The sequence below is a fragment of the Mobula hypostoma genome, chromosome 2 (assembly GCF_963921235.1).
Source record: "Mobula hypostoma chromosome 2, sMobHyp1.1, whole genome shotgun sequence".
In the NCBI taxonomy this organism is placed as follows: Eukaryota; Metazoa; Chordata; class Chondrichthyes; order Myliobatiformes; family Myliobatidae; genus Mobula; species Mobula hypostoma.
The window spans coordinates 191447911-191468413 of NC_086098.1; the positions used below are offsets into that span (position 1 = coordinate 191447911).

The 20503-nt window shown below is 41.6% G+C and overlaps 1 protein-coding gene across 1 annotated transcript in view; it reads left to right on the top strand.

Moving 5' to 3' along the window:
• LOC134342759 (microtubule cross-linking factor 2-like) overlaps window positions 1-20503 on the top strand; it is a 113850-nt gene that overhangs the window by 56641 nt on the left and 36706 nt on the right. Inside the window, exons 4-7 of the mRNA XM_063041293.1 lie at window positions 856-918; window positions 2138-3424; window positions 8170-8316; window positions 18114-18239. Of these exons, the coding sequence (XP_062897363.1) occupies window positions 856-918; window positions 2138-3424; window positions 8170-8316; window positions 18114-18239 (1623 nt within the window). The remainder of the gene's footprint in view (window positions 1-855; window positions 919-2137; window positions 3425-8169; window positions 8317-18113; window positions 18240-20503) is intronic.

The window sequence follows — 20503 nt, forward strand, 5'->3', positions numbered from 1 at the left end:
ACTAATTACTTGCACTGCATTGTCTCTGTAGCTTTTGTGCTTTATTCTGCAGCATTATTGTTTTAGCTTGTTCTACCTCAATGCACAGTGATTTGATCTGTATGAAGCTTTTCACTGTATCTCAGTGCATGTGACAATAATAAACGAATACCAATGTATTTTTGGTTATAAAGTCACTTTCTTATATGATTAGAATTATGAAGATGCGCTTTTAGTCACTGGCTCTTTCCTGAAGTACCAAAGCAGCTGTTACTACTCAATAACACCATGTGGATTTCAGTGGGAATTGACAACTCAGATTAATTTATGAACAAATCAAAGAAACTTGTTTATCCAAGTTCAAGTGCATCTTGATTGACAAATATTTAGTCCAATTTTGTATTCTATCCATGCTTACAGATGCCCGTGGCCAGTTAGAAAACTAAATGAATTATTATATTACATTCAACCAGAAATAAATGGTGATGATTTTCTTCCTCTAAAACAGGGGTTCCCAACCTTTTGAATGCCATGGGCCAATACCATTAAGAAGGTGTCTGTGGACCCCAGGTTGGGAACCCCCGCTCTGCAAGAACCTGATGAGCTAATACTTACCCTTTCAGCCTTTTTATCTTCTCCCTGTTCAGTGAGTGTACACAGTGTAGCTTGTGTCTGGCTGGTATCCCTAATTAAGTGATCTGCCTGTTACAGATAACCGTATGCTCAGATGATTTTGATTTCATGAAAGCAGGGGACATAGTTTGTGGAAAGTGAGCAGTGGACAATTGATTTGGTGACTTTTGTGACATTAAATCCATTGATATTAAGCATTTACAAATATAATGAAGCATCCTTTTTTTAAAATCTTCTTTCCAGAATTCTTTGAAGAAGAGAAATAGCCGTGTCACCACAAAACAAGAAAAGAAACCCTTGCCACAGGTACAGTTTCACAGACAGAAATGGCATTTTACATATTTTTTCCAGTTGTACAAGCTGTACGTGGGACTCTTTCTTTACCCTCCAAGTAGACGAGACAGCAGCAGTTATTTACAGTCTGCATGTATGTAAGCTAGTTAGGGTGCTCATTGAATTTATCTGTTAAAATACATGTAAAGAAAACTGGAATAAAAGTGATGCCACGGACTTGTAATTAGAAGGGTAATTGAAGGGATTATCTTTAATAGTGGTGTAATATTTCAAGAAGTTCATTGCCATGTCATCCTGGTAAAGTGACTGCGCAAACTGAAATGGACAGATGTGATTAAGTGTGTACTCATGTCCATATCTGGAAATATTCTTGTGCATACCACATTACAAAGGTTTTCACTGCCAGTAGTACAGCTGTTGCTGGAGTTCAGAACCTGCTAGCAGCTGGTCAACTGGTTCCGAAGGTACTATGTTTCGACAAGCTACTTGAAAATTTCATTAAAATACAACAATGGCATGTTGCCAACAGTTTTGCAGTTTAACAAAATTATCAAATCTTCTAATTACAAGAATGCTTAGGTTGCAACATAAGAAGTTCATTTGCCCAAATGGTAAGAATTGTTGGTTGAGGTTAGGAAACCATAGAAAAATGCCTGAGAACTTTTGCTGCAGTTTTTGCAAATGAGCTGTTTCACACTTATAATGAGATGGATAGTCTGTAACTTGTTGGCAGTGCTTGTATACTCCTTTTGTTACATTCAGCAGGTTAAGACAAGCTCATGATCTCAGTTTTCTGTTGCTTGCTTACACAATAGTACAGATTTTATTTTTTGAATCTTTTTCAACAATACTTCAATTAAGGCCTTGCATAAGTCACCTTTCATGTTTTTATATATGAAGATGACAAGAGAGTGCTGTCTTTCTCTCCCTATTCTGTTTTTCCTAACTATCTTGTCAATGCAGGTTTGAAGCCAATTAGCAGATGAATGGTCTGAGGAGCTGTTTTCTTATCCTCTCCTCAGCTAGCCTGCCCCTATTTGTCCATGATAGGACATTGGCAATATTAAGATGTCAGTGATGCACTTTATTTTGCAATATATTGTTCTTCTTAAATGCATTCAATTTGTTTGACAATTGAAATGCTGAAGGATTTGGCAGCCTGCTTTGAACTGTTAAGCCTTATTTCCTGGTTCATGTGAATATTGATATTTATCTTTATAATTTATAACAGGAGGATAGTGCTGACCTGAAGTGCCAGCTCCATTTTGCGAAGGAAGAAGCTGCTGTGATGTGTAAAAAGCTGACCAAATTAGTAAAGGAGAATGAAAACATGAGAGAGGAACTGGTGAAGTACAACTCTCTCTATGGTGATTTAGATAACTCAGTGTCTGTTGCTGATATTGGGGAGTCTCCTCATGTGAGAGAAGCCGAACTAAAGCTCCATCTAAAGTTGGTTGAGGAGGAAGCCAACATTTTAAGCCGAAGGATAGTTGAACTTGAGGTGGAAAATCGTGGACTCAAAGCTGAAATGGATGAGATGAAAGGTCACTGTGAGAAAGAACCCTTAGGCCAGGACATTAGACTGGGAATCACCTGCACAAGCTATGGCGAGTTTGGGGAGAACATTGGAGAACTTCGGCGTCAACTTCAGTTTGTTGAAGAGGAGGCAGAACTCCTGAGGCGATCCTTGATTGAGTTAGAAGACCAAAATAAACACCTCATGAATGAACTAAACCATTACAAAAGTGAGTGTAATCAAGAGTCAGCGTGGTCAGACAGTTGTCCATCATTGAACGAGCCTTCCCAAGAAGAGCTCGTATCAGCAAGACACCAGATCACTGACCTCAACGGGAAAGTAAAAAAACTGGAATATGAAAATCGTGTGCTCGTTTCAAACCTTCAGCGTTACGACCTGGCATCTTACCAGTGCCAAAAGTGCTGCAAAGAATTTGATACAGAGGCTAGTGACTCTTTAAATATCTCTTCATCGCAGCCCAGAAGAGAAGTACCAGTAGGAGGAGAAAATGATTTGAAGGAAACTCAAGAGAGAACCTCTGGAAGTGGGAGCAGCAGAACTGCTGATAATGATGACTTCACTGGTCGACTGGGAACAAAAGATCTTGAAATTCTGTTTGGTATTAAAGATCAAGCTGAACTTGTTAGCGAGGTAATTGATCTATTAATCTCAGACACAAGTGGAATTGTTTCTGATGCCAGGCTTAGTTCAGCCATTGATACACCAACACAGTCCTTCAAGGAGAACAGCGAGGAAGCTACCAACATCAGCGATCCTAATTTAATGAGCAGCATTAACTCAAGGCTTCTTGGCTTAAAGACCGAGTTGGCGTCTGTTACAGAGAAAATTGATAGGCTCAGTGAAAACATCAGAGAAGAAAGTAGGAGTTTGTCCCCTTTACCCCATCTGACAGAGTCAGCGAGTTTCTTGTCTACTTTGACTTCAATGTCTCAGGACTTGCCCATGGATTCTGTAGGAAAAGAATTTTCGGCTGATCTAAAGGTAAAAATATTTTTTTTGCTCTTAATACCTGTGGCAACATCTTGGTTTGTCATGTTACGTGGTGTAGTGACCAATTAAGAGAAGTTTTCTAATACTGTTCCTTAATTTAAACTTTGGTGGCATTAACAGAAAAAACTAACAACACATTGCATGCAACAAACACCTTGAATCAGCATAGAGCTTTGTACCAATGAAGTGTGCATGGTACAGGAAGAGGATGCATGTATACGAATAGGAGATGTATAAATTTGTAATGAGTTGCCAGGAATCGTTAGTAAAATCTGTTTTAGATTTTAATAACTGTGTTGGCAAAAGTAACTCTTGAGGTGCATTACTACTGTTGCTAAATTAAGTATTGTTTGTGGATTAGATCTTTTGTTTTAGACGGTCATTTCTTTTAGTTACCAGCAGTTTGATTTCAAATGGATTGGTCTCAGTGCTCTGAAACCTGTTGCTGTAATCTTCAGTGTAAGTTTCTGGATCGTAGAATGTGCTCATGTCATTTTACAAATTTGTGCTCATGTTGTGGACTTCTGCTAGCTAAGCATGCAGATTTGGAATTTGGGAAAATTGGCATTTTTAACCAAATTCCCAATTTATGCTTTCAGCAGGCAGAGTTCAATGAGTAGACCTCAAGTTTGCAAAATGACCCTATGTTTGTACATCAGAGCCTGACTTCCCTTGACGTACATTCTGCTTATCTCATGCCCACGTACATCTTGCATTTAAGTTTGTGTTTTCTTAAATTCAGCACTGAAGCTTCCCCATCAATCTAGAAAATAACAAATGGGATACAGACCCATGCATAATGCCTGACATGTGATTAGAATTGTTTCAGCCAGTGCTTGACTTCGAACACAAATGTTCAGATTTAACTATTTGCATTTTTCAAACTCTCATGCAAGCCCGATGCAAATACAACTGGCTTCCTACATTAATCCTTTGATTAAAGCAATTTATTAATTACTCAAAATGGCAACTGAAAATACATAAAATTTTTATTCTTTCATCAATATGTTGAGGTTCAGCCTCAAAATTTTGCATTAATTACAATTAGTTGTAATATAAACAGGATCAGATGAAGCAAAGATTTAACTTTGGGAAGGCCTGCACTGGCCAGTATAGTGGAATGAAAAGTTTTTCTGTAATTAACAAATAAGGGCAACAAGAAAACCAGATATTTTTCATTTTTCTCCGTGAATATGACTCAATTAACAAACAAAAGCCAGTTAAGAGACACTCCTGTCATAGTAGTTAAAAGACAATATCCATCTCCTGTGAAAGTATGATGCCTCTATTATTGAGATTACATAACTCAGCATAGACCAGGGACCTTACTTTATTGATGGCTTTTCTTAGGAGACATGGCACTCAGCCTTAACTACACGTTAAGGACGCGACAAATATCAGTACGGTTAAAGATTCTATGTCTCTTCATTAGCTCGCATAGACCCTGAATTGAAACCTGAACTTTATTTTATTCTGTCAAAAGGTACAGCTGAAATACCAGCAAAATTTAGTAGCATTTCAGCTGTTAAAAAAAAATCCAAGATCTTGTCATTTTGTGTCATGTATGACGGGGGCAATCATGGTCTTTCCATGACCATGATTATTCTTGGCAATTTTTTCTACAGAAGTGGTTGCCTTTGCTGCCTTATGAGCAGTGTCTTTACAAGACAGGTGATCCTAGCCTCTACCAGTACTCTTCAGAGATTGCCTTGTGATATGCACCAGCTGCTCATATGACCATCCACCTGTTCCCATGGTTTCACGTGACCCCGATCGGGGGCTAGCAGCAGCCAAACAGAGGAAAAGAGTGCTTTACACCTCCTTTGGTAAAGACGCATCTCTACCCCACGATCCAGGGCCTGACTAAATTAATTACAGAAAAATTCAGTAATGTTTGATCAGCAATTACTCCAGTTCATGCATTTGATCACAGTTAGATGATTTATATAAATAATGTTCGCATGAACATTATATGATGACAGACTCAGTTACTCCTGTGCTCAAGTAAACTTAACATTTACTGTCGAGCTGCATTTGAATGATAGCCATTTATTTAAGGTGGTTCAGAGTGAATGGCACTCTTGGAATTGTTTCACAGCATACAGTCAATACCTTCAAGAGAACAATTAATGAAGATAAAAGAAATAGTGGATGACGCTTTTTGATTTTAGTTAAAGACAGCCTAAAATCAATCATTAGAATTGAATGAAACTGGTATTCTTGCTACATTCCCTGGCTGACCGAAATATATACTGGCATTTCAAAATCCTATCTTAGTCATTACATTTTCTATGTGCTTATTTTGGATTTTATGTTCTAAAGTAAAAATACTAACAGGTTCTAGCTCTACACACAAAATGCTGGTGGACGAACTGAGCAGGTCAGGCAGCATCCATGGAGAGGAATAAACAGGTTGTTTCAGACCAAGATCCTTCATCAGGGCTAGCTGATAATTTTAATGCAGAGAGAAAAATTTTGCCATTTACTTTGTAAAGTAACAGAATTCAAATCTGTTTTCGCTTTTTTTAGCTAATTTTAAATGCCATTGAGTTACTTTTGATAGATAGATAGATAGATATACTTTGTTAATCCCGAGGGAAATTTGTTTTCGTTACAGCCACACCAACCAAGAATAGAGCGTAAATATAGCAATACAAAAAAACCCAACAACCAAACACCAAAATGCAAACTATGCCAGATGGAAAATAAGTCCAGGACCAAGCTATTGGCTCAGTGTGTCTGACCCTCCACAGGAGGAGCTGCACGTTCGATGGCCACAGGCAGGAACGACCTCCTGTGCCGCTAAGTGTTGTATCACGGTGGAATGTGGCCGAAGTCCAACAGTAAAAAGTTCAATATCCAGTCTGCAACACGTTCCTCAATCGTAATACACCCCGGATTCCACCATCCGTTGTTAGCCAGAACTGTAAGCACCCAACTCCTTTACGCTTACCGCTCTCAGTGCACTTCCGGTCAGCCGGAACGGTATTACCCACCGAACTCCTCTTCTCCAAAAGTCTCTGTTGTCTCGACCCGGCTCTCTTTCCTCGGTTTTGTGATCCCCCTCTGCACCCTCTGTGTGTTTTCCTCTGGATTTCAGCAGGGGTGTCTACCGCTCTGTTTGCTAAGCCGGCCGGTATTTGCTGGTCCGTGGAATACACAATGCGACCTTGCTTCTGTCCCACATATCAGGATGTAACCATTTCCAGCGCTAAAGAAAACCCAAATAAAACACTCTCTACCAGTATGTTAGAGAGGGTGCAGCTTCGACATGTTACCGTGAGAAAAAAAATACAAAAAATAACGTAAATTAAAAAGTAACAAGAAGAAAGTAAGAATAGATCGGAACGGCTGTACCAGGCTGCATGCACGACCGACGCATGCGCACTTCGGTGTAATTTCTCCTCTGTTACATGTCCAACATCCCGGGACCAAATTAGTGAACCGTTCCAAGTCTATTCATCATTAGATTGGGAGACCAGGCCTGTACACATTGTTCCAAATGCAGTCTTAAGGTTTTCCTTCATTTTTGTACTCAAATTCTCTTGCAATAAAAGTCAATGTGTTGTTCGTGTTCTTAATGACTCGCTAAACCTACATGTTAACGTTAATAATTTGTGTACAGTGACACCAATATCTAAACACCTGAATCTTTTAAACCCATTGTTTAAAAGTACTACCTTCTAAGTTTTCTACCGTGCAAAATATCATATTTTTCCCATATACTATTCCACCTGCCAGATCTTTGCCCATTCTCTTAAGCTTGACTATGAAGCATCTCTGTGCCCTCCTGATAATCACTCAGTATTATTAGCATGCTGTCTTGATGGGCTCATGCAGTTCGTTGATATAGATTATAATAATAAGGTCTGATTCATTTTGTACCCCACTGGTCACCTGAAACATGAAAGTGACTAGTCTATTCCTTGTGTTTTCTATAAATTGACCAATCCTCAAACCACAACGAAATGTTACCCTCAGTGCCATGATTTCTATTTTTCTTAATAATAGATTTTTCTATAAGTCCAAATACTCATCATCCTTTGTCCCCATGAATTTTCAATTGACCTGTTAAACATGATTTCCTTTTAATAAATTTAAGTTAGTTTTGTCTAGTCCTATTATTTTCCATATGCCCTTTTACACTTGCTCAGTAGAGTCCGGCATTTTCCCTGCTATTAACACAGGAGCAAATGAAACTTACAGTGGAATGCACTGTAAATTAGATTTGTTTTCAACCTGACCATCAGACAAATAGTGTAACAAGTAGGGTAAGCTGGGTATTGGCCTTTCTTTCTAATCAGTCTGCTGCTTTTGTAGTTTAGTCCTGAACTTGGGTCAAGTTCAACCTTTTATTGATTTATAATCAATCTATTATTGATTGAGCAAATAATTGGTAGAAGTGCATGCACACTCTTGATTTGAATCAGAGCTCTATTGCCTGCATGTTGCTGCTTTAGTCCCTGCATCATTCACTGCATGAGCACCGTAACTGGTGTTTGCACACCTTTTCTTCTCTTTTCTCTTTTTTTTCAAACAAATCAGCCCATAATTTTCCTCATTGTCTTTTTGATTTTGTTTACAACACTTTCATATGCCACTGTAATAAAGATGTTTTTCCTTTTCATACTTTTCTTTGTCTTGTAGTTTTTTCAATGTTTACTATACCCAGTTTTTGTTTCTTTGTTCCTTCCCTATCCTTTGTTTTGTTTTCATTAACTTGCCCATGCATGCAGCAACCTGAATTTAGGGACCAAGTGGACTGGCAGCAAGACGAGAGTCAAACCTTGGAGAACTGTGGAACTAACACTAAGGAATATCGGGAAAGCAACAAGGATTATAACATCTATAGCCGTGAAGAAAGCGACTCTTATGCTACAGAGGTAAATTCGTAATATTATTTATCTCGTTAGTAAAATGAGTTAATTGTGGAAGCTTTCATAGTCCTGTTGCAAGCATATAAAAGAGGTAAGAAGATGCAATGTTTTTATAAGGAATATTACTGCATGTGGTACGTTATTCTCAAAATGTTTTTTTTGGTTTAAAAGATCCAATTCCCTGGAAATAAACAATACCTTTCTACTCAAAGTACTGGAAAAATGCTCAGGCATTGAATTTATTTTTGTTTGTGATACATACTTATGAAATTAAAATGCAAGTAAGTCAGTGTGACAGCTGGTTTAGGAGGAAATGCAATTCAGCTCTCTCATCAAATACTGGTCTCTCGTGTAGCTGACTCGTTAGGATGATGCTGGTCTTCCAGCTGGAACATTCACAGGTACACACCCTGCTGTATTTTAAGGAGGGAAGCTACCAGATCTGAGTGCTGCTATGAATTTGGACAAATCAAACAATTTGTTGCCCTGTGGCTCAGTATGGAGAGCCTGCTTCTGAGGATTGTGGTTAGGCTGCTGGGCTGGGCAGTGTGGAGACTCATTGCAAGCAGACAGCATTTTTGGTTTTAATTTCTTCTAACTTGGTCTTGTAAGGTTAACTGATGTAAATGAGGACTGGCAGCGCAGGTTGGAGCGTGAAGGGTTCATACGTGAAGAGTGAGTTAAGGCAGTTTAATTGCGACTGCCTGCAAGCAAACAAATTTCAAGGTTGTATATAATTTATATATTCCTTAATAAAAAATGCACCTTGAATCTTTGAATCATGAATCAGGTTTGTAATTATATTCTAATATGATATGAAATTTGTAGTTTTATGGCAGCAATACAGGGCAAAGACATAAAAAAAATTACAAAATATATTAATGTTACAGTAAATTTCCCTGTATTAAAATATATTTCCATATGATTATGCATGTGTTAGATAAGATGTGCACTTACATTATCATATGTGTTGATGCACACAGACAAGCAAGAGTCAAGTTCGCTCTTCTAGTGGTCATACTGTTTCTGTAGATGTAAAACATTCTGGCCGATAAAACAGAATTCCAGTCAGTTGATAGCAACGGTATTTCGTTAGGAGGTTGAGGAGATTTGGTACGTAGCCAAAGACACTCGCAAGTTTTTACAGAAGTACCGTGGAGAGTGTTTTAACTGGAATGGGGGTGGAGGGTGGGGTGGCTACTGCACAGGGTCAAAATAAGCTGCAGAGCATTGTAAACTCAGTCAGCTCCATCATGGGCGCTAGCCTCCATAGTATCCAGGACATCTTCAAAGAGCGATGCCTCAAAAAGGTGGCATCCATCATCAAGGACCTCCATCACCCAGGACATGCCTTGTTCTCATTGCTGCCATCAGGAAGGAAGTACAGAAGCCTGAAGGCATACACTCAATGATTCAGGAACGGCTTCTTACCCTCTGCCATTTGATTTCTAAGTGGACATTGAGCCTATGAACACTATGTTACAATTTTTTATTTCTATTTTTGCACTACTTGTTTAATTTAACTGTCTTGAATATAATACTTTTGGCCAGCTGGTGGCATAGTGGCATCAGCTCCGGACTTTGGAGCGAAGGCTCCCGAGTTCGAATCCAGCCAGCTCCCTTGCACACTTTCCATCCGTGCTGGGTTGAGCATCGAGCTAGCAACTCGGCCTTGTAAAAATAAGAAAGCTTGCTAAAAAAAAACATTGTCATGATGGCGTCCCAATGATTACTCTCGGAGTTAAGGACTTTCTTCGATGTAATACATTTTTTCCTCACCCCTTATGGGTAGTGTGTATCTGTATTTTCCCCTCAATTTTGGATCCTCTACCAGAGGCCTGGGAGCTTGAGGGTTCGGTGCAGTCTATCCCTGCTGTTCCCTAATCATGCGCTCTTCTGGGCCAAGATCTCAGATGTTGTTCCCAGGATTTGTTGGAGCCACTCTCCCAGTCCAGGTGTCACAGCTCTAAGTGCTTCTATCACCACGGGGATTACTCTGGTTTTAGCCTTTCTCATCCTTTCTATCTGTTCTTTCAAGCTTCTCATATTCTTTCTTCCTGATGTTACTGTCATACAGGATTGCCACATCATTATGATTGCTTTCTTCTGTTCCTTGTCCAATACTACTACGTCTGGTTGGTACCTGCTTATCAGTCTGTATCTGGAGGTCCCACCAGATCTTAGCTCTGTCATTCTCCACTACTTTCTCAGGTGTTTGCCCTTTGGACTGGGAATGTCCAATCCCATACTCAGCGCAGATGTTCCTCTACACAATTCCGGCAACTTGGTTGTGCCGTTCAGTGTGTGCTGTCCCTGCCTGCAGCTTGCACCCTGCTACTCGGTGCAGCATGGTTTCAGTGGATTTCTTGCACAGTCTACACCTTGAGTCTTGTCTGGTGTGCTCTTCTGGACGACGCCTGTTCTTGTGCAGCCATGAGCAGCACCTCCATGCTATCCCTCAGCCCTGCCATTTCCAGCCATTGGTAGGACTTCCTTATGTCAGCCATCTCTGATATCTGGCAGTGGTACATCCCATGTAGTGGCTTGTCCTGCCATGGCCTCTAGTCCTCTGGCTGTGCTTCACCCACTTCCTTTTCCATATCTCCTGCCTGCTGTCTGTGGTATTCTCCTAGCAGGTCATCCTTAGGAGCCATCTTCCTGATATACTCATGGATGTTTTGCATTTCTTCCAGAACTGCGGCCTTGACACTTCCAAGTCCCCGTCCTCTTTTATTTGGTGTATGGTCGCTCAACATTGGACTTTGGATGCAATATTGTTAATAGTTCCTGGGTCTTGATGTCAGTGGCTTCCAGTTCATTCCTTGGCCAGCACACTATTTCGGCTGGGTATCAGATGACTGGTAGGGCGAATGTGTTGGTGGCCCTGATCTTGTTCTTCCCATTCAGCTGGCCTTTTAGGACCTGTCTCATTCTTTGTAGGTACTTGGATCTTGCAGCCTTCCTTGTGTCCTTATCGTGGCTTCCATGCGCGTGCAAGATCCCAGGTATTTGTAGTTGTCCTGTTTATCTGGTATGTGGCCTTCAAGTAACTCAACTCCTTCAGTCTTGATGAGTTTGCCTCTTTTCACTATCATCCGGCTGCATGTTTCCAGTCCAAATGACATCCTGATGTCTTTGCTGTCCACCCTTGTTAGGTGGATTAGTGGGTCAATGTCCTTTTTATTTCTGGCATACAGCTTGATGTCATCCATGTGCAGGAGGTGGCTGATGGCCACTCCACTCTTGACCCTCTACCCATATCCACTCTTTGAGATGATCTGGCTGAGGGGATTCAAGCCTATGCAGAACAGCAGTGGGGACAGTGCATCACCCTGGTATATTCCACATCTGATGGTCACTTGTACTATTGGCTCCAAGTACCAACTACTGGTAAACAAAGCAGTCGTATGAGACTCCAAGACCAGGCAGACCAAATCACAACCTGGATCGACTACCAGTAAGCATATGACTCAGTGCCCCACACATGGATCCTGAAATGCCTGTCTTGCACAAGGTAAACAAGACATTAAGGGCCTTCATCAAGAACTCAAGGGGTTGTTGGATGACAATGCTAGAAAAGTAAAGAAAATGAAATGCAGAATTTTGAAATTAGAAGTTAATCAAAGCTATCAAAAGGTATGTTTCATTTTCTGACATTGTTCAGTTACACGTTTATGATGGGGGGTATATAGAGAATGGCCCTCAGCTGTCAGGATTGTCAGAATCTGTGCCATTCAGACTTCATATATCCCAGTTACATCTACTGTCCAAAGACAATTACAGTCAACCTAACTGCTCCAGGAGAAAGGTATAAAATTTTCATTTGCACTTTATTATATAGGCTGTCCTGAGGAATATGTTGGAGTTCCACTCATTGTAGAATTAAGAGAAAGTGGATATTTGGAGAAAAGTCTGAAAGACTGCCAGCAAACAGTGAACCTTTAAGGAGGTGTGACACATGATGGTTGCTGGGCCTACATATGAGAAAAGATTTTTCACTCCAGGCCTGTAGCCTATTGGAGCTCATTGACATTTGTATTTGTCCATTGGCTGATTTTGCACAAACCTCTGACATTTTTAAGTAAGTGCACACTATTTCCCTGTGTAGACTGATGCTGAACTTGGGATCTTGGGCGACAACATTTCCTGCTTGTCAGATATTCCTAAAGGTGGATTATTTTCATCTCAGCAGCTACAACGTCTGATGCAGCAAATCTTGGTATTTACTCAGTTCCACAAACAAAATGAAAATGACTGAGCCATTTTTGGATGCAGCTCCTGAGACGCTAGAACAGGGGCAGAGAAAATGGTTTGCAAAGAGACTGGAGAATATGGTCCCCTAACATCCGCAGCCTTGGAGCGAATAAGGATCATGTTCGGCAGCCTCAAGTGAACCACCATCATGATTCAAGTTCAAATTCAAGTTTAATTGTCATCCAACCATACATAAATACCCATAAGTACAGTCAAGTGAAAGGACGTTACTCTAGCTCCAAGGTGCAAAGCACGGCACTAACAGGCACACACAACACAAGGCACCTGCAGCACATATAAGGTTGCATAAATTATAGTCACACACACACAAAAAATATAGTCCGGGTCCCTGAGTCCATGAACGTTGCAGCAGTTTGGCAGTTGTACACAATACAGCTTGTCTTCTGCCAAGCGAACATTGGGGTACAGCACCGACTCCAGCTTGGACGCTGCACCATGCCACCTCCGGTGGAGCACTCTGACTCCGCCTCTCTCCTGGGCGTCTGTAAACAGGCGATACAGTGGCTTGAGATTTACTCCTCACTACGACTGAGGCCACGCCACTCCCCAGCCATCCGCCAAGGAACCCGTAAATCGAACTTGCAGCATCCCACAATAACAATGTCCAATGGGGTGTTGTAATCACAAATAATACATGTAAAACGATAACTAGCTGTTAGACTGCACCCCGCCTTCATGCACTGACTCCTCTGATGCAGGCAGCAGCTCGATCTGCACCAAGTCCAGCTCCTTCAGTTTCTCCACCAATGAGCAACTCGATGATAGGATAGACCTGCAGTACTTAAAGTTCTTAATGTCCATCAGGGTCTTGCAGTCGTAAAAAAATAAGTTTAGAAAGGACATTAACACCTTTGGTTCACTCCATGGAAGCCACTGCATCCTAGTGCATTGCCATTTTTCTGGAAGTAGCCAGAATGCAGTGTATAAACGTGTAACATGTACTTGCCACAAAGTACTTCCTGTTACCAGGTCGCTGTATGATGAAGGCTGCAAGCAAATCATTCCGGTGATCCCAGTTATTCCATATGTATGTGTAAAAGGAAAATTTTACAAATGCCTGTGTGAAAACTGAAGCATCATCAATCAAGTATTTATAGAATTCTCGCCCCGAAATGAGCTTCCAACAAATGTTAGTTGTATCATTCTGTGTGACTCCTAAAAAGTCATACAGCATGGAAACGGTTCCCTTGGCTCACCTAGTCCATGCCGACCTTGAAATGCCCATCTATACTCATCCTACTTTTTTGTTCTCCTCATGATTTCATCAACTCACCTAGATTTACCCCTCATCCTCACACTATGGGCAATTTATAGTGATCCTTTGTGATGTAGTAGGAACCAGAGCATCTTACTTCCAGTGGAATAGTGGCGCGTTCAGTCGCTGTGGCTTCTATGGGGCCAACCATAGATACTATTGTATTTTATACATATCTTTTAAGATCGCAAGACCGCACTGCACATTAAGAACTTAAAGTACTGCAGATCTACCCCATCAGTGAGTTGCTAGCTCACTGAAACTGAAGGAGCTGAGCTTGTTGCAGATGGTGCTGCTGCCTGCGACGGCGCAGTCAGTGCACGAAGGCAGTGTGCAGTCTAACGGCAATTGATCGTCTTAGTCGCTTTTCCTGTGATCTCAAGACCCTGTTGGCGATTGTTAATGTAGAATGCTGCAAGTCCGATTCACTGATTTATTGGCGGAAGGCTGGGAGCTGTGTGGCCTCGGCCGTAGTGAGGAGTAGGCCTCAAACCGTGGTGTTGCCTGTTTGCAGCCACCGAGGAGAGAGGGGTCGTAGTCGGTGGGTTTCACCGGAGGCAGTGTGGCACAGTGTCCAAGCTGGAGTCAGTGCTGCACCTCAGTGTTCACTCAGCAGAAGACAAGCTGTGTTGTGTACCACTGCAGACTGCTGCAACGTTCATGAACTCAGGGTCTTGGACTATATTTCTTTTGTGTGAATGCTTTACTGATATTTTATTACGTTCTCACTATATTATATGTGCTTGCTATCTTGTATATGTCTTGTGCTGTGTGTGACTGTTGGTACTGTGGTTTGCATCTTGGTCCCAGAGTAACACTATTTCATTTGGCTGTACTCCTGTATGGCTGAATGTCAATTAAGCTTAAACTTGAACCAAAGAGAATTGCACGTGATCGCAGGAAGAATATGCAAACTCCATACAGAAGTGCATCCTTATCAGCTAACTGTGAACATCTAGAGTGTATCTTGGGTTTTCCAAAAATAAGTTATGTCGTAGATGTTAAAATTAATTATTCTCATAAACGTGCCAGGTTTACCCTTTCTTCCATGTATTGGATCCCTGTCCAACCAAATGATTCAAAGATTCATAGAACATTTATTATCAAAGTGTGTATAAATTATACAACCTTGGGATTTGTCTGGTTACAGGCAGCCACAAAACAAGAAACCCGAAAGAACCCGGTTTAAAAAAAAAAGACCAACACCCAGTGCACAGAGAGAGGAAAAAAAAAACACAAATCATGCAAACAGTAAAGCAGGCATCAGCATTCAGAACAAAATTGAGTCCATAAAGCCGAAGCCTGGAGCAGATGGAGTAGGCCCATAGCCTCGGTCTCAGTTCATCATACCCAGTGGCAAATCACCACAAAGCTCACAGACACTAAGCCTGGAGCAGCCAGAGCACAACACAACCTCAGCTTCACTGCTGAGGAGAGCGCAGTAAAACATCAGGAGCGGAACCAGCCCTGACCCTCACCTCTGCTCCCAACACCCTGCCTTTTCAGTCAATTTGGCCTGGCTTATTAATTGCTGAAGCTCCAGTTTGTCCCCTGCCTTAGGACCCGGGCCCCACCGTGGCACTTACCACAATTTTCCACATCTCCCTGCTGAAGCAGAGCAACTGAAACATTATCATCTTGCATGGCCTCCTCGACATCAGTGAGACCCAGTGGAAATTGTGAGATTATTTTGTCGAGCCCGTTCGCTCTGCCCACCGTTAGAGCCGTAATCTCCCAATGGCCAGCCAACTTAATTCCGCTTCCCATTCCTACAGCGACATTTCTGTGCACAGCCTCTTTTACAGCTAAGGTGAGGTCAGACACATATGCAAGGATCAGCAACAGCTCAGATTCTGCCTTGGTAGTCTCCAACCTGATTATATCAACATAGATTTATCCAACCTGGTAGTTTCTTCCCTCTGTCTCTCCCCACCCAATGTTGTTTACCCTTATTCCTCTTGTCCTTTCAACACTTCTGTTTCTCTTCTCCCATTCTCATGACCCGCCCATCACCCACACCTTCCTACTTTTTGTTCCTCACCTCCTTCTCCTTTTTCCCTTTGTCCAATCAGATTCCATTTTCTTCAGCATTTTGTCTCTTCCACACTTCACCTCTCAGCTTCTCACTCCGTTTCCTCTTTCCCCCACCCACCTTCCTACTTCCCTTTGTCACCTACATTCACCTATCATTCTCCCGCCCCGAGGCTTTTATTTTGCCTTACTTTTTCCTTCCAGTCCTGATGAAGGTTCTCAGCCCAGAATGTGGGTTGTTTGTTTCCCTCCACACCGAGTTCCTCCAGCATTTTGTGTGTCGCTCCAGAGTTGCAGCATCTGCAGTCTCTCATGTCTGCAATCATGTTGTGTGTACCCAGATTTAATGTCTTGAGTGGTAATGAGGCAGCATCCCCCATGAGCAGCCTGGATGTATTGTCATTCAATCATATAAATTGATTAATTCCGTCATTCAATCCACCAAACAAAACATCATTCCTCCAGCCCTACACTGCACATGTAACTTTCGCACAACACGTAAAGCAATATTACCACAAATATATTAACAAGTGATAAAATATATTCCAGAAGATTGACATTTGCCATTTATGACACAGGTTAAAAAGTAAACAGAATAATGCCAGTGGCGCCTCATATGTGACGAGACCGGGATGATGGCCAGGAAGTCAGTAGTCTCACGACCTGGAGGAAGAAGCTGTTTCCCGTCCTAAACATCCTTGTCCAAATGCTGCAGAACTTCCTGCCTAATGTTAGGAGATTAAAAAAATTGAGGGACAGCTTGTCGAGATTCTTGACAATGCTAAGGACCCTGCATATGCAGCATTCCAGATAAATATCTCAGATGAGTGGAAGAAGGACCCTGATAATCCTCAACAGTCCTCACTGTCTTTTTGTAGGGTCTTGTAGTTAGATGCATTGCAACTCCCCACCCCCCACCCCCATGCCATATAGTGATGCAGCTGGTCAGGATGCTCTCAATGCTGCTCTTGTAGTTCTAGGTGATGATGGTATTGGTTGTGAATTACAGCTATTGGTCATAAATAATGTAGAAACTGTGGCACAGAGCAGTTGGAAAGTAATTTGAGTGTAATGGCATTTCCATAATGCTGCTGTTGTAGTGTTTTGCAGTTGTAAAACAGATAATGTCACAATACACTTGGCTGGTTGCTTCACTTCATATGTAGATAATACATACCCCGATATATCTCTGTCCTTGATGCTGTCAAGCATCTGACTATGTTGCAACTGTACTCCAGAGAAGTTGGGAGTATTGAATTGCACTACTGTGTAATCAGACCTGCTCTCATCTGTCCTCAAATCCTCATTACACCCCACTAATAGATGCTGTCAGGGAAGAAAAGCTGAGAGATTTAAATTATCATTGTAGAAATGCAGATTGAAGAAATGGATAGAAGCAAAAAGAACACAAACCTATCAAGTCAACTTCCCCATTCCATCAACTCCATTCTCCTGCCTTCTCCCCGTAACCTTCGGCTGTCTTACTACTCAAGAACTTATCAGCCTCCCTTTAAATATATCCAATGACCTAGCCTCCACAGCCGTCTGTGGCAATGAATTCCACAGATGCACCACCCTCTGGCTAAAGAAATTCCTTCTCATCTATATTTTAAATGGATGTCCTTGAATTCTGAGGCTGTGTCCTCTGTGCTTGGAAAATTCCCACCCTCCACTATTGGAAATATCCTCTCTACATCCACTCTATCTAGGCCTTTCAATAGTCAATAGGTTTCAATGAGATCCTCCCTTTATTCATCTAAACTCCAGCAAGTACAGGCCCAGAGCCATCAGTACACTCTTCATACATGAAAGAATAGATCCTTACTAAATCAGAATCAAAACTGAAAAAACATTAACATTTCAAAGCAAAAATCAAAGAAATGAACATGTAGCAGAAGTGCCGTTTCATGACCTTTTGCAGGAGATTAAGTGTATTTTGTTTTGCATTCTTCATCACACCGAACGTGTATAGATTCACAGTGAAAATTTTTTATCTACCTTTGCTGCAGGAGCATTGGTTTTCAGCTGGTCATTAACTGGGAAAGTTCCCTCAGCACAAGCAATTCCATTTTCATTATCTCAGAACCTCGCTGCAGTGCCTGCGACAATATTACAGCTAACATTAGCCTGCCTAGTCTGCTAGAAGAAGTGACAGTGTCATATAATTGGAGACATAAGGAAGACTATTGAAAAAAAAATCTCTGCAGCCATACTCATTCACCTCAACTTTTTATTTAACAAGGTTAAAGAACTCCAACTTGATCTATCTGAAGCTAAGGAAACCATCCGAGGACTGCAGGGGCAGCTTGCTCAGGAAAGGGAGCTTCGAAATGAGGATGCAGAAAGATTTCAACAGAAAATGTCACAGGTCAGTTTGAGAAGAGCTCTTTGAACTGTCTGTGATAGAATTTTTGATTTATAAGGTGACTCATAAGAGACACTGAAGAAAATCATTTTTTGCCAAGTTTATTACGCAGTTCAAATTCTAGAGGAGTTAAGTAATTCACTTTAATTTCACATGGAAACAAATGAGTAACACAATGTGTTCAGGAAAATTGTCCTGTTATAAAGCATTGAAATATCTATCCAAGACAATGTTGTCCTCACAGGAGTTCACTTGCAGAATGGGCAAAAGCATAAATTCAATGCTTTCCAACCATCAATCTCTAGCGGTCCTGCAGGAGCAAGAGAGGGGGACTGAAATGGGAATATATAGAACACTGTAACCAACAGTGGGAATGTACACTCGGTGGCCACTTTGTTAGTTACCCTCCTATACCTAATAAAGTGGCCATTGTGTGTGTGTTTATTGCCATCTGCCACCGTAGCCCATTTACTTCAAGGTTCGAAGTGTTGTGCATTTCGAGAAGTATCTCTGCACACCATTGCTGTAAGGCATGGTTATTTGAATTACTGTTGCCTTCCTGTCAGCTTGAACCAGTCTGGACATTCTCCTCTGACCTCTCTCATTAACACGCCGTTTTTGCTCACAGAACAGCTGCTCACTAGATTTTTTTTCACACCTTTCTTTGTAAAGTATAGAGACTATTGTGCATGAAAACCCCAGGAAATCAGCAACTTCTGAGACACTCAAGCCACCCCAGTATGGCACCATCAATCCACAGTTGAAGTCACTTAGATCACACTTCTCCCCCATTCTGATGTTTGGTCCCCTCTTGACCACGTCTGCATGCTTTTATGCATTGAATTGTGGCCATGTGATTGGCTGAATGGGTATTTGAGCAGTACTGCAGGTGTACCTAATAAAGTGGCCACAGAGTGTAAGTTAGGGAATTCAAGAGGGAAAAACCCTTATCCCAAGTAGAGAATGGGAGGCAAATGGGCTTATATCTGTTTATAGTTGTAGATCATCTCATACAGATACAGTAGATTCCAGTTATTTGACACGCATCAGGACTATTACATTTTGGCCCAGTTAAGCAACTGCCCCAATTAGCTGAAGTTTCATGGAAATGTTTAAAGAGGTATAGAAAAGACAGACTAGCATTTAACTGAGTAACAAATTATGTACTTAAATGAAATTCTGAACAAATTAGAACACAACCAATGCTACCACAACACTATAAAACTGCCTTAGTTCATAATAGTTATCGACAGTGTACGATAGTAACAGTGTGCTGTGTGTGGGGTGTGCAGGGAGGAGTAGCAGCTCTGGTGAAGGGGCTTGTCATGTCCAGACTGGGACAGATCACTCACCCGTGACCCCCACTGGACTCTCAGCTCTCACCTGAGCCCCAGGTGGCTCTTTGTATGTGACAGTGACCACACCCATTACGCCGCTTCAGCTGGCAGCTAAACCAGGTGCAGGTAGCCAACAGACTTCATACCCTGGTAAAATAAGACCATAAGACATAGAAGCAGAATTAGGCCATCTGGCCCATCGAGTGTACTCTGCCACTCAATTATGGCTGATCCTTTTTTTCCCAACTCCTCCTCAACCCCACTCCCCGGCTTTCTCCCCTTAACATTTGATGCCATGTCCAATCAAGACCTATCAATTTCTGCCTTAAATACACCTAATGACCTGGCCTCCACAGCTGCATGTGGCAACAAATTCCACAAATTCACCACCCTCTGGCTAAAGAAATTTCTCCGCATCTCTGTTTTGAAAGGACGCCCCTCTATCCTGTGGCTGTGGCTGTGCCCTCTTGTCCTACCTAGACTCTCCCACCATGGGAAACATGCTTTCCACATCTACTCTGTCTAGGCCTTTCAATATTTGAAAGGTTTCAGTGAGATCCCCCCTCATCCTTCTGAATTCCAACAACATCAAACCCAGAGCCATCAAATGTTCCTCGTATTATAACCCTTTCATTCCTGGAATCATCCTTGTGAACCTCCTCTGGACCCTCTCCAATGCCAGCACATCTCTTCTAAGATGAAGGGCCCAAAACTGTTCATGGTACTCAAGATGAGGCTTCACCAGTGCCTTATAAAGCCTCAACATCATAATGTAATGATAATTTCCAGCAAATGGAGCCAGAGCACAGATGGCTAGGTGGAGAATCTTTGAGTGTTTGAACCAAAATATATCTTAGCACTCGAGACATTTCTTTTATCAATTCAGATCTGTGTATGTTAAGCATTTAGTTTAGGAATTTGGACTGCACT